The 12,495-nt window shown below is 45.7% G+C and overlaps 1 protein-coding gene across 4 annotated transcripts in view; it reads right to left on the reverse strand.

The window, feature by feature from the left end:
* Positions 1 to 3,218: 3,218 nt before the first annotated feature.
* The window catches only part of FGFR3 (fibroblast growth factor receptor 3), a 63,483-nt gene continuing 54,206 nt past the window's right edge, over positions 3,219 to 12,495 (reverse strand). For all 4 annotated transcript variants that reach the window (XM_083738318.1, XM_083738317.1, XM_083738316.1 and 1 more), the window contains exons 14-18: positions 11,462 to 11,584; positions 9,703 to 9,773; positions 9,161 to 9,298; positions 7,997 to 8,102; positions 3,219 to 6,029 (exon numbers count right to left, since the gene is read on the reverse strand). In XM_083738318.1, the coding sequence (XP_083594444.1) occupies positions 5,868 to 6,029; positions 7,997 to 8,102; positions 9,161 to 9,298; positions 9,703 to 9,773; positions 11,462 to 11,584 (600 nt within the window). In that variant the 3' untranslated portion in view covers positions 3,219 to 5,867. The remainder of the gene's footprint in view (positions 6,030 to 7,996; positions 8,103 to 9,160; positions 9,299 to 9,702; positions 9,774 to 11,461; positions 11,585 to 12,495) is intronic.

The raw sequence follows: 12,495 nt of genomic DNA on the forward strand, positions 1-12,495 counted from the left end.
TACCACTGTATGACTGTACATGCAAAGGCATAGGAAGGGGGGTGCAGAGGGCGCGGTGTACCCTGGGTGTCACCCTGATGGGGGGTGACAAAATGGCGGGCGGCACTCATCACCACGAGGCCTGCAGTGTGCATGAGCCACGTGTCTTCGGGCCTGCAGGCTCCACTGTCTACCCGCTGCCTCACCCCCAGCTATAGGGTGTCTGAGGCCCCGCTGCATGCCCCATCTCCTCCCTATGGGCGCTATGCGCCCCGTGGCACCCATAGGGACAGCACAGGATGACACAGCACTGGGTGCGCAGTGTCCATAGGGACGGGGTGCGCCGCGGCGCCCATGGGGACAGCATTGGATGCCGAGCGCCTCGTTCCGTCCCTATGGACACAGTGCCCCACCCCTATGGGTGGTTCATCCCACCCCTGGGGCTTCCTCTGCCACTGCTGCAGTCTCATATTGTGCTGCCCTACAACTTTTATGTCAGATCCACACCATATATTTAAAACACATCCAAAGCACGTTTAAAGCACAATGGTGCTGGAGGAGACTCTTGAGAGTCCCATGGACTGCAAGAAGATCAAACCTCTCCATTCTGAAGGAAATCAGCCCTGAGTGCTCACTGGAAGGACAGACCCTGAAGCTGAGACTCCAATACTTTGGCCACCTCGTGAGAAGAGAAGACTCCCTGGAAAAGACCCTGATGCTGGGAAAGATGGAGGGCACAAGGAGAAGGGGACGACAGAGGACGAGATGGTTGGACAGTGTTCTCGAGGCTATAAACATGAGTCTGACCAAACTGCGGGGGCAGTGGAATACAGGAGTGCCTGGCGTGCTCTGGTCCATGGGGTCACGAAGAGTCGGACACGACTAAACGACTCAACAACAACAACACTTCCCCCGAAGTTTCCCCCTCACAGATTGCTAGCATTCTTAACAAACTACAATTCCCAGGACTCGGTGTGTGTGTGCGCGTGCGCGCGCGCCATGTTTTATGTGTATGGTGTGGACCTGCCTCCATTTAGCCTCACTGTCTTCTCATCCTTGCAGGGCTAGGGAGCAGAGTAGGTAAGTCAAACCAGAGCAGGGGTCAGCAACCTTTTTCAGCTGTGGGCTGGTCCACTGTCCCTCAGACCTTGTGGGGGGCCGGACTATATTCTGAAAAAATATATATGAACAAATTCTTATGCCCCACAAATAACCCAGAGGTGCATTTTAAATAAAAGGGCACATTCTACTCATGTAAAAACACACTGATTCCTGGACCGTCTGCAGGCTGGATTGAGAAGGCGATTGGGCCGGATCCAACCCCCGGGCCTTAGTTTGCCTACCCATGTATTGGAAGGTATATGCTTGAGGGTTTCCTATAGGCCACTTTGAGAACAGAACTGGCCACTGTGAGAACAGGATTCTGTTCTAGATGGGATTCAGCAGGGCTCTTCTCAGTGGTGTAGTTAGCCGCTCGGGTGCTGGGTGCGGAATGTGTGGCCTGCAGCCGGGGTTGGGGCGAGCTGCCCATGGCGGCGGGGCATGCTGCGTGGAGCCTCTCCACCACCTCCCCTCAGCTGTAGGGTGGCGGAGGGCAGGTGCAAGTCCCACGCTGCCATTTCAGGCAGCACGGAGCATGCAGGCCCCCAAGCCACCACGTCACTCCCAGGAGAGACACATGGCTCGGGCACGCTACAGGCCCCACGGTAAGTGTCGGCGCTTCAGTGTGGCGCCCAGTGCATAGCTGTCAACCGTCCCTTATTTGGCGGGAAACTCCCTTATCCCAGTGCCGTGTCCCGCTGCTGTCCCTTAGTGATGATGTCCCTTAAATTTCCTGGGTTTCATGCTCGCCCGGCTCGGGAGGGAAGCAGCGGCTCGGGGTCCCCCGCCTCGAGAGAGAGAGTGCACAAGCTGCCACATCTCCATCTCTCCCTTTTTCCCCTCAGGGGCGCGTTGTGAGGAGACGGGTGGCGGCGGGCAGGCAGGCAGCCTCTCTCTTGCGAGACTTCTGCCGCGCTGCCAGGGAAAGCCGGAGGCGGCTGAGGAGGCGGCCTGAGGGAGGAGGAAGAGGAGGGGATGGGGAGGGACGCAGAAGGGTGGTGTTTCAGCGGCCACAACCGCCTCATGCCGGGCTCGCGGGCGGCGTGGGTGAGAGTCTCTCTCCCTCTCTCTTGGGCGGGGAAGGGCCGATGGAACTCCTTGCGCCAGGACGACGGCAGCCCCGACGTGCTGATTAGCATACTCTCCAACCAGTGCAGCATCTTAATCTAGTGATTTCCCCCTCTGCATCCCTTTCATAACTCTATTTTTATAAATCATTTGTCCATCCATAGTTCAAATTTTTACTACAAGTTTTCTGTCAACCCTACCAATGTATGTAACTCTTTACAATAGCTTTTCAAATAAATTATAAACTTTCCCCATTCTTTATTAAAGAGGTCCTCTTCCTGGTTTCTAATTCTGCCTGTAAGCTTTGCCATCTGGACGTCGTTCATCAGTTTTGTCTGCCAATCTTCTTTGGTCGGAGTTGTAGACCCTTAGGATCATCTAGTCCAACCCCCTGCAAAACAGTCGCAGCCAAAGCAGCATGGCTCCATCAGTGCGGGATTTCTGCATAAGCGAAGCAAAATCCCTTATTTTGGCTGTTGATCCCTTATTTTCAAATCTGTAAGTTGACAGCTATGGCCCAGTTCCAGCCGCATTTTGTAACGTTTGTTGACTGAACTCCAAAGTTTTGTGAGCCCATTAAAAAAAAAACAACCCTCATATTTTTGTCATTTTGTTACCCCCCCTCAATGATGACACTCGGGGCGGCCCCCCCTTCCTCCGCCACTGGCTCCTCTTGTATTCTAGGTCAGCTCTTTTAAGAGTGGGGGCATATCCACACTGGTGTTTGTTTTTTGCAGTTGTACTCACACAGCACCTCAGCTGCCTGTAGCCCACATCAGCAGTAGGCTGCAAAATGGCGAAATTAAGTAAAAAAAAATCATCCACAAGAAATTCCCATCGTGAAAAAAAGATTTTAAGTGCTTATGCTCACAATGTTAAGTAAATAAACCTTGCAATTGTAAGTATCTTATTTTTCCTTCTTTTAACAATTTCAATGTGGGGGGTGACAAGAAATTTTCCCCACTGGGTACCACCTGACCTTTCCACGCCACTGGATACATGAAATACTATGCAAAAGCGAAGGTTTGCTCTTGAAAAGACTCTTTAGAGAAATAAAATGAGAGGCGAAATTACATTCAACTTTCCTTTTTTTATTTTGAGGCCAGGCAAAGCGGTGTTGGTTTGTTTCACATCTTTTAACAGCCGCAGCTGCCAAGCAAACGTAATAATACAGAAACTAGAAGATAAAGAAGCTTTTCCTCAAAATATCAAATCATGTAAACGTATAGCTTGTGAAATCAGCAGGAATAATAGCAATCATAAAAAAGATTTAAAGAAAAGTTTAAGCTTTTAAAATCCTGGCTATAAAATTGCATAAGAGCTGAATGTTAAAAGACTGGGCAAGTTTACAACAATACATCTTTGTAAAAACTCAATAAATTATATATACTTATATAGAACGCTTATATATTTATCATATCTAAATGAACTCAGGCACACATTTGTACATTGTTCTGGATTGAACAGCAACTTTTCAGATTCTTGGAATGTACAAAACTAGCATACACTGTAGGAAAATACAATAATTCTTTATTGCAAAAAGTAGTTATCTATATAAATCTATATATATATATATATATATATTTAAAAAAAAAACCTCTTTGAAACTTCACTATAAATTAGCTATTTTGATAAAATCCTTATTATAGAATGAGTACCAAACTGGAATGGGGACTATCTTGTTACTTCAGTGAAATTTACGATCTGGAGATGGAAGAGAGAAACATCTCAGGATCACTATAGACATCTTTCTCTGTGGTGGGAAGAGTTAAAAGGTCCTAGCATTTACAATTCTATTGGTCTTATTCCATTTTGTATGTCTCCTGGTTATCGAAAGTGCTTTGACAGAGTCGTCTAGCACACATAGTTTCTCAATGTACAAAACTGGGCGCTATTGCCATTTTCCCCCTTCCAAACAAAATGTTAGGCTCAAAGACTACAATCAAACTTTCCCTACTTATAATTTAAATATTATTTTATCCCCATTTCTCCAGCAGGAAAATATAAATGAGACTGGTAAGAGGGGGGGGGGAAACCCTCAAACACACACATCATTTGCAGTCAACTTTCAGCTTTGCTGCATACCTGTCATCAAGTCCACCACAAAGAACACCTTCATTCAAAAAATATAAAAAATGCACTCACTCCCACCCCCTCCCTTAATGCACAGTGGTAAAAGCGATGAAAGATTTCTTGGTTCTTACACAGAAGTAAAAATAATCTCTGCTGCCATCTGTTTGGATTTAACACTAATGTATTACAGAATGCATATATACTTACTGCAACCTAGGGAAAACTTGTTTGTTTTATTTGAAAAGAAAAATCTAGTATTAACAGTGATTTGTTATACGACTGTACAACTATACATTCTTTTAATATTTCCCACAAACTCAGAAGAAAAATATTGATTAATTTATCTTCCCATACTTTCAATAAGTTAAAACCTCAGATTTTGTGAAAAAATTAATGTATACATTAACACTAAACAATGTAAACTGAGGAACAGAATATGTTAATATCTATAAATAATTTTACAAATATACATGATGTTAAAATATATATTTTTTAAAACACAAGAAAGCAGGCGAGATAAAAAAACAAAACACCACCCTCTTAAATCAGTATGTTCTAGATAGAAAGGTTTCAGACTTGGAGAAGTTCTTTTTCCGTCTGGCTAGCGGCTGCATTAATGGTTTCAACACACACACATAAAAACAACGCTAGCGAATAGGAACTTTTTGTGATACGTTAAAAGGAGCTTTGTTTACAGGTACCCGTAATTACGTTTTCCAAGTATCTGCTGGTAGAGGAAAAGAACCTTTGGGGGAAAAGGTTGTGGGAATTCGTTGCGAGAAATTTTACGCCCCACTGTAGAATTTCTAAACACCCTGGAAAGTCGGAAAATAAATAGAGCACGTAGCAAGATTTGGGTCCAACACTGCTTACATTATATAAGCAACCCGCTGGGAAAATATAGAACAAGTTAACCACAATGCACACATACACAAAAAGTGACACCCCCCCCCCGTTTTTTCAAAATTACACCTTGCAACACCTCCAGTCAAGTTCTTTCCTGCCTGCAATATATTATTTTAATCTGTTCCTGACGTTAGTGCAAGAGACAGCTAATTCTTCACCGTGGCCAATCCAAGGCAACTTTTTAAGTGGACAAATACTTTTTAAGAGCGACGAACTCTTCAGAATGGCTTTCAAATTCCTCCAAAGCGGATGGTGAATATATATCTATATATTCCAAAAGATATTTACATAAATGTATGAATCCCTGCAGGCAAAGGGGCTTTTGAGCTCCACCCAAAAGATTAATGTGATGATTGCATTCTGAAAAGACATTCCTACATTCTTTACATGCTTTTCTCTTTAAAAGATGAGGAAAAAACCCCCACTTCCCACCCTGGTACTGTAGGCACAGAAAAATCACAGTGGAAATCTGATTGGAGGCTGCGGGTTCGGCACCCTCTAGGTGAGGCATTGTCTGCCTGGATGCTGCTAACCTGCCCAAAATTCGTTCCTTCAGACCAAACAGTGCTGGCGCTGGTTCCTTTTTTCAAATAACAAAACGGGGGGAATTTGTACGGCTTCGCGGCAAGACAAATCTTCTGCGCCACGGAGCAGAGCAATGAAATCCTCCCTCAGGTTTTTCTCCCGGGCCTTCCCCCAAAACGTACATTCACGAGTCTCTTCCTTGCGGCTGTCTGCCATCATGTCCTGACGATGCCGTTTCCTTGCTGTTTGGGAAGACAGGGCTCATCGGAGAGAAGGTCGTGTGCAAATACAGAGTCGTCTCCTGAAGAGCAGGCACTCTGGGTATCCTGGTCCGCAGGCGAATATTGCTCAAAAGGCACTGACAGGTCAATGTACTCCTGCAAGAAGAACAATGGCACGGATAATAAGAGAGGGAGAAATTGGTCACTCTTTCGTAGCGATACCTCATGCCTTAGGTTAGGTTAAGATGGCGGCTAACAGATTGAGGTTGAATCCTGACAAGACAGAAGTACTGTTTTTTGGGGACAGGAGGTGGGTAGGTTTGGAGGATTCCCTAGTCCTGAATGGGGTAACTGTGCCTCTGAAGGACCAGGTGCGCCGCATGGGAGTCGTTTTGGACTCACAGCTGTCCATGGAGGCACAGGTCAAATCTGTGTCCAGGGCAGCTGTTTACCAGCTCCATCTGGTACGCAGGCTGAGACCCTACCTGCCCGCGGACTGTCTCGTCAGAGTGGTGCATGCTCTGGTTACCTCTCGCTTGGACTACTGCAATGCGCTCTACGTGGGGCTACCTTTGAAGGTGACCCGGAAACTACAACTAATTCAGAATACGGCAGCTAGACTGGTGACTGGGAGTGGCTGCTGAGACCATATAACACCAGTCTTGAAAGATGTATATTGGCTCCCAGTACGTTTCCAAGCACAATTTAAAGTGTTGGTGATAACCTTTCAAACCCTAAACAGCCTCGGTCCAGTAGACCTGAAGGAACGTCTCCACCCCCATCATTCTCCCAGGACACTGAGGTCCAGCACCGAGGGCCTTCTGGAGGTTCCCTCACTGCGAGAAGCCAAGTTACAGGGAAGCAGGCAGAGGGCCTTCTCGGTAGTGGCACCTGCCCTGTGAGAACCCTGTGAGAAGCCAAGTTACAGGGAACCAGGCAGAGGGCCTTCTCAGTAGTGGCACCCGCCCTGTGGAACGCCCTCCCACCAGATGTCAAAGAGAACAACAACTACCAGACTTTTAGAAGACATCTGGAGGCAGCCCTGTTTAGGGAAGCTTTTAATGTTTGATGTATTACAGTATTTTAATATTTTTTCGGAAGCCGCCCAGAGTGGCTGGGGAAGCGGGGTATAAATAACAAATTATTATTATTATTATTATTATTATTATTATTATTATTATTATTATTATTATTATGTTAGAACTGGGAGTTCCACATCTTGGTTGCAAAATACCCTGGTCTCTGCCCATGAAGATCTGTGGTGAGGGCTACTGGGAGCCAGTGTGGTGTAGTGGTTAAGAGCGGTAGTCTCCTAATCTGGGGAACCGGGTTCGCGTCTCCGCTCCTCCACATGCAGCTGCTGGGTGACCTTGGGCTAGTCCCACTTCTCTGAAGTCTCTCAGCCCCACTCACCTCACAGAGTGTTTGTTGTGGGGGAGGAAGGGAAAGGAGAATGTTAGCCGCTTTGAGACTCCTGAAGGGGAGTGAAAGGCGGGATATCAAATCCAAACCCTTCTTCTTCTTCTTCTTCTTCTACTATGATCCCAAGCACTGGTAGTGATTGCATTGCTGACCTCATTTCCCACAATGCCACATGCCATTGCAGTTTACTGAGATGGGGCAGGGGCAAAGCAGAAGGGAGCAGTGTTTGCTGCCGGCAGGGCCAGATTTAGGTTTGATGAGACCCTAAGCTACTGAAGGTAATGGAGCCCTTTATAGGTCCAGCTGTCCTTTGTCAACAACAAATTGTCTCTTTTTGTGTGCTGAATATATGCTATATGGTAACATATGGACCTAATAGGTATCTAAAGCCATTTGCACATGTTGCCAAGCAACCAGTCTATGCAGAATAGGCCCCCAATATATAGAAATGAGCAAACCAGCGATATTTTAGGGAGCAGGCTAGCAGGCGGGACCCATGACTTACATAATAGGAGCCTACACTACCCAAAACACTGTTGCTGTATGTAGGTTTTATTTTATTTGTTTTTTATCTTATATTTTGGAAATGTACATCCAGGTTTTATTTCTTTAAGACTCGTGTATGTTTGAATAAAGCATCTAAACTTTGAGAGGCAGGTGCAAATTAGCCCCAGCGTGCCAGAAAGTAAGGCAATACTCACATCAGTTGAGGTCACGATCAGGACTCTATCCAGGTCTTCAACTAGCTGCTTAAAGGTTGGTCGCTGGGAAGGTACAGCATGCCAGCACTCCCTCATAATCATGTACCTGGGGAAAGGGAGAATATAGGGCAAATGTTTAGGCAGGACATGGGCTTTCGCCAGTGGCTGGGGTTGCGCTTGCTGCAGATGGGATTCCAAAATCTTACACTCAAAAAGAAATGGAAGGCCGTGAAACCGAAGCTTGAGCCAAACACTATCCTACAAAACAGCAGCGAGAGATATAAAACGGACAAAAGGACTGGAAACGGTTCCTTGTTTTTATGGATGCATGTGCACACACACGGCCAGACTTTCTAATGATTCACCAAAGAGCGGTCGGCTTAAAATGAAAGGAAATAAAAGAGTTTCAATCACTCATTGCTACTCATCACTGTGAAGCTGAAGGGAGGCACACCGTGGCCAGAGTCCAAGAGCCCCTGAGAGAGCCTTTCTCCCGGGAAGATCGACCTGTCAAGAAGGAGACCAGCCTGGTCCCTTCCACTGATTGGAGAAGGAGTAGCTGCACCAATGTTTTCTTTCCTCCTCCCTCCCCACTTTTTTCATTTCTATTGTGTGCTTTGGTTTGTTCTCACGGCTCACAAACATTTCATGTGCAAAGCAGCATTCAAAATCCAACTAAGCCTGGTGGAAAATAGGTTTGTGTTGCTCACTATGCCATGACTGAGAGTTGGGCTGGACTCAAAGTGGAATCAAGACAACCAGCCAACTATAGAAACTGCAGTTGCGAGTAAGTCTGCCTTATAGTATTTTATTGAAGGCATCAGCTGCAGTTTCTATGGTTGGTTGGATGGTTGGTTGACTTCACCCTACTTTTGAGTCTAGCCCAACTCTCAATCATGGCATAGCAATAGCCTTACGTGGCTATCAAAACATCAAGAAACCTTTACTGTGTGTGTGTGTGTGTGTGTGTGCACATGAAAGCAGGAGGAAGGTCCTTCATAGCAGGGATTGATGAACAGCGTTTGGTAGAGATGGCACCAAGACACACACACACAAAAAGAGAGAATGTGAGACTGAAGCAGTTGAATTAAAGACACCCCCTTCTCCTCAGACTCAGAAACACGTCTTACAAAAGTGGAAGTTCTTTCCAGACTGACAACTTACAAATCATGGGTGCAGTTTGCTGGCTTATCCATGCGATGGCCTTCCTTCAGGAGTTTGAAGAGTTCCTCAACTGGAATTCCTGGGTACGGGGACCCACCCAAAGTGAAGATCTCCCATAGCAGCACTCCGAAGGACCATCTGGGAACCAAAGGTTTTAGAATTCAATGAGACTTTTGGGAAAGGAGATGAAGGCGGGGGCTTCTCTTTTGTTTCTGGGCAGCCATGAACAGCTAACAAGTCATCAATAGAATGACTAATTGCCTGAGCCATTATTATTTTTTTACTAGGCACTTGCAGATCTCTGTTGAGGCAGCTCAATAGAAATCCCAGACACCTAGTCTGAAATTAAGATGAGCATTTAATCAGGTAGCTGACAGGCTGTCTATTACTCTTTGTTAAGTTTTCCACTACATCGGTGAATTCAAAATTATTCATGCACATATTGACAAGATCCCGTCTCAGCTTGGCATTACAATTGTTCCCATGACTTTTGTGTTTTGCTTTTTTTGCTTTTGCTGTTTAAAATCATGGGCAATGCTTACACATCACTCTGGTGCGTATACACACGGTCAAACAATGCTTCTGGAGCCATCCATTTCACAGGCAGTCGACCCTGTAATTTAGGGAGATGAAAAGGAAAGATCCATCAGCAATTTCACCCAGCCATTCTGGCGCCAACTGAACATTCAACTATAATCCAGTCTGAAACATTTTCCTTAGTGACCAGGCCAAACAAATAATGAACATGGGTGAACTGATCAAGCTATTTGACCCCCCCCCCCCACAGTCCACAATTACTTTCTCTTCATACTAATTGCATCCTTCAGTGCAAGGTGTTTAGTGCCCTGAAGTCATACGACATCTCTCACCTCAAGGGGTCATGGGAGAAGGCTTTAGCCACTACACTGTCTCTGCCGCCCTTCTCTCTAACCCTCCGACCACACTCTTTCCCTCCTCCCTGACACAGGCAGTGTAGAGGCAAAAGCTTCACAGCCACAAACACAACACAGTATGAGATGGTGCAATGGTACCTTGGTTTTCAAACAGAATGCGTTCCAGGAGTCCCTTTGAAAACCAAAACGCGGCTTCTGATTGGCTGCAGGAACGTCCTGCAGCCAATCGGAAGCTGCACCGGACATTCAGCTTCCGAAAATCATTCAAAAACTGGAACACTCTTCCGGGTTTCGATCGTTCGGGAGCCGATTTGTTCAGGAACCAAGGTGTTTGGCTTCCAAAATATGACTGTATTTGAGTACAGTGAAGTTAGGAACGCAGATATATAAGCTAGGCACCAAATGCCTCCTAAAACCAAGATTACAGTCTCGAAAACAGAATGCCTAGTTGTCATTTTAAGGTAAGACGCCTCTAAAGTCTTATTTTTCAAATGATGGGCTGACTGTGATTGATTCTCAATTAAATGTCCGGCTATTTCAGATTACTACCTTGAGCTAGGTTAAGAACTTCGAGAACTTGAAGAAAAGTCACTTGGTCCGGGGACAGTCCACATATATATTGACCTATTCCTACCTCTTTTTCTTAATGGTGACACAGACCATTCATAGTGTAGGAATATTCTTCACAACTGTGAGCAGGGTGGGGTAAGTGAAGACAAGCTACAAGAATCAACTATAATCTCATCCACTGCTCCTGCTCAGGCTGCACTGAAAAAAGCATTTTGGTTCCTGAAATTCATTCCAATTGTGCCACACTTTTAACATTTGAAAACAAGGTACCAGTACTGTGCAACCTTGAGTACGCCCAGAAAAAAAGACTGAGTATTTGCCCAGTACAGCTATACATATTGCCAGATGCAGCCGAGACTGCAAATATTTCTCAGTTAAAATGAATAAATCACATGGCTGAAGAAGTTTGACTTTTGAATAATTCCTTTGTTAGATCTCTTTTCTGTTTGTAGTATATATATATATTAATTCTCAGCTTTTGTCAGAAATGTTTTTCTGAAAGTTGGGATAGTTTTTAATGTTAGTTTAAGAATAAATGTGTTATTTCTAGCCTATCCTGTTCAAAACACTGAACAAAATTAGATTGGGTTTTGTATGTGGACTTGAAACTGAAAGGTGTCCAGAATGTGTGTAACAAGTTGTATTAATTTCTCTCTCAGAAACCAACTGAGTTATTGACTTACAAAACAGAAAACAGTGAACATTCAAGTAAAACCCAGGGCCTCACTTTCACCTGAATTGCTAAAAGAGAATGCAAGGCAAAGCTATTTAATGCCCACAAGATGTCCAGCTCTTTAAGTAGCCAGAATAGCTTCATGTCTGAGAGCTTTTCACTCACATTGGTTGTCTTCTTGTAATAATCAATGTTGTGAACATCTCTGGCAAGGCCAAAGTCAGCTATCTTCATCACATTGTCTTCTGTGACCAAAACATTTCTAGCTGCCAAGTCCCTATGGATACACTGAAAAAGAATGGGGGGGGGGACCCAAGAAACGTGCATTAATTAAGATGTGAGGTCACAATAACACCACATTACTGACATGTGGATTTTCCTTAGCTGTCAACTTACAGATTTGAAAATAAGGGACCAGCAACCTCGAAAATAAGGGATCAGCAGCTAAAATAAGGGAGTTTCCAAGCACAGGTAGGTTCAACTTCTGAGCCCCTCCGAGCCAAAGGCAGAAAGCCCAGCCAGCAGCCAAACAAAGCCTCAAGCGGTGGTTCCCACAGCGCAGCAACCCGGCAAAGGGGATGCAGCAAGGAAAACCACTGTCACCACTCTGCTGGGAAGCGCTGAGCAAAGGCGAGACTCCAGGCAACACGGCCGATTTGATCGGCACAAGGCATGCAAGCTCCACCCCTCAGTCGTTCTTAGATTCCTTATTGGGTGAGGAACGCAGCCAAGCAACACAGTTGGAGCCTCCCTCCTCCCTGGCTGGCAGGGAGGGAGGGAGAGGAGCTGTTTCCTTTGAAACCCGGGAAATTTAAGGGACATCATCAAAAAGGGACAGCAGTGGGAAACGCCGCTGGGATAAGGGACTTTCCCGCCAAATAAGGGACGGTTGACAGCTATGGGATTGCCCCACCCACCCATCTGTTGATGTTGACCTATGAGGAGAGAGTCAAAAGGGTTCCTGGGCTGGGTTCAGAAAGTGGTGGTGGGGGTATGAGTGTTCAGACCCCATGGCTCTCACTTGTGGGTGCCTCAGGGGTCTGCCCTCTCCCCCATGCTTTTCAACATCTACATGCAGCCGCTGGGAGAGATCATCAGGGGGTTTGGGCTGGGTGTCCATCAGTATGTGGATGATACCCAGCTCTACCTCTCTTTCAAATCAGAACAAGTGAAGGCGGTGAAGGTCCTGTGTGAGTGCC

This window comes from Podarcis gaigeae (genome assembly GCF_964106915.1).
Source record: "Podarcis gaigeae genome assembly, chromosome: 5".
Taxonomy (NCBI): domain Eukaryota; kingdom Metazoa; phylum Chordata; class Lepidosauria; order Squamata; family Lacertidae; genus Podarcis; species Podarcis gaigeae.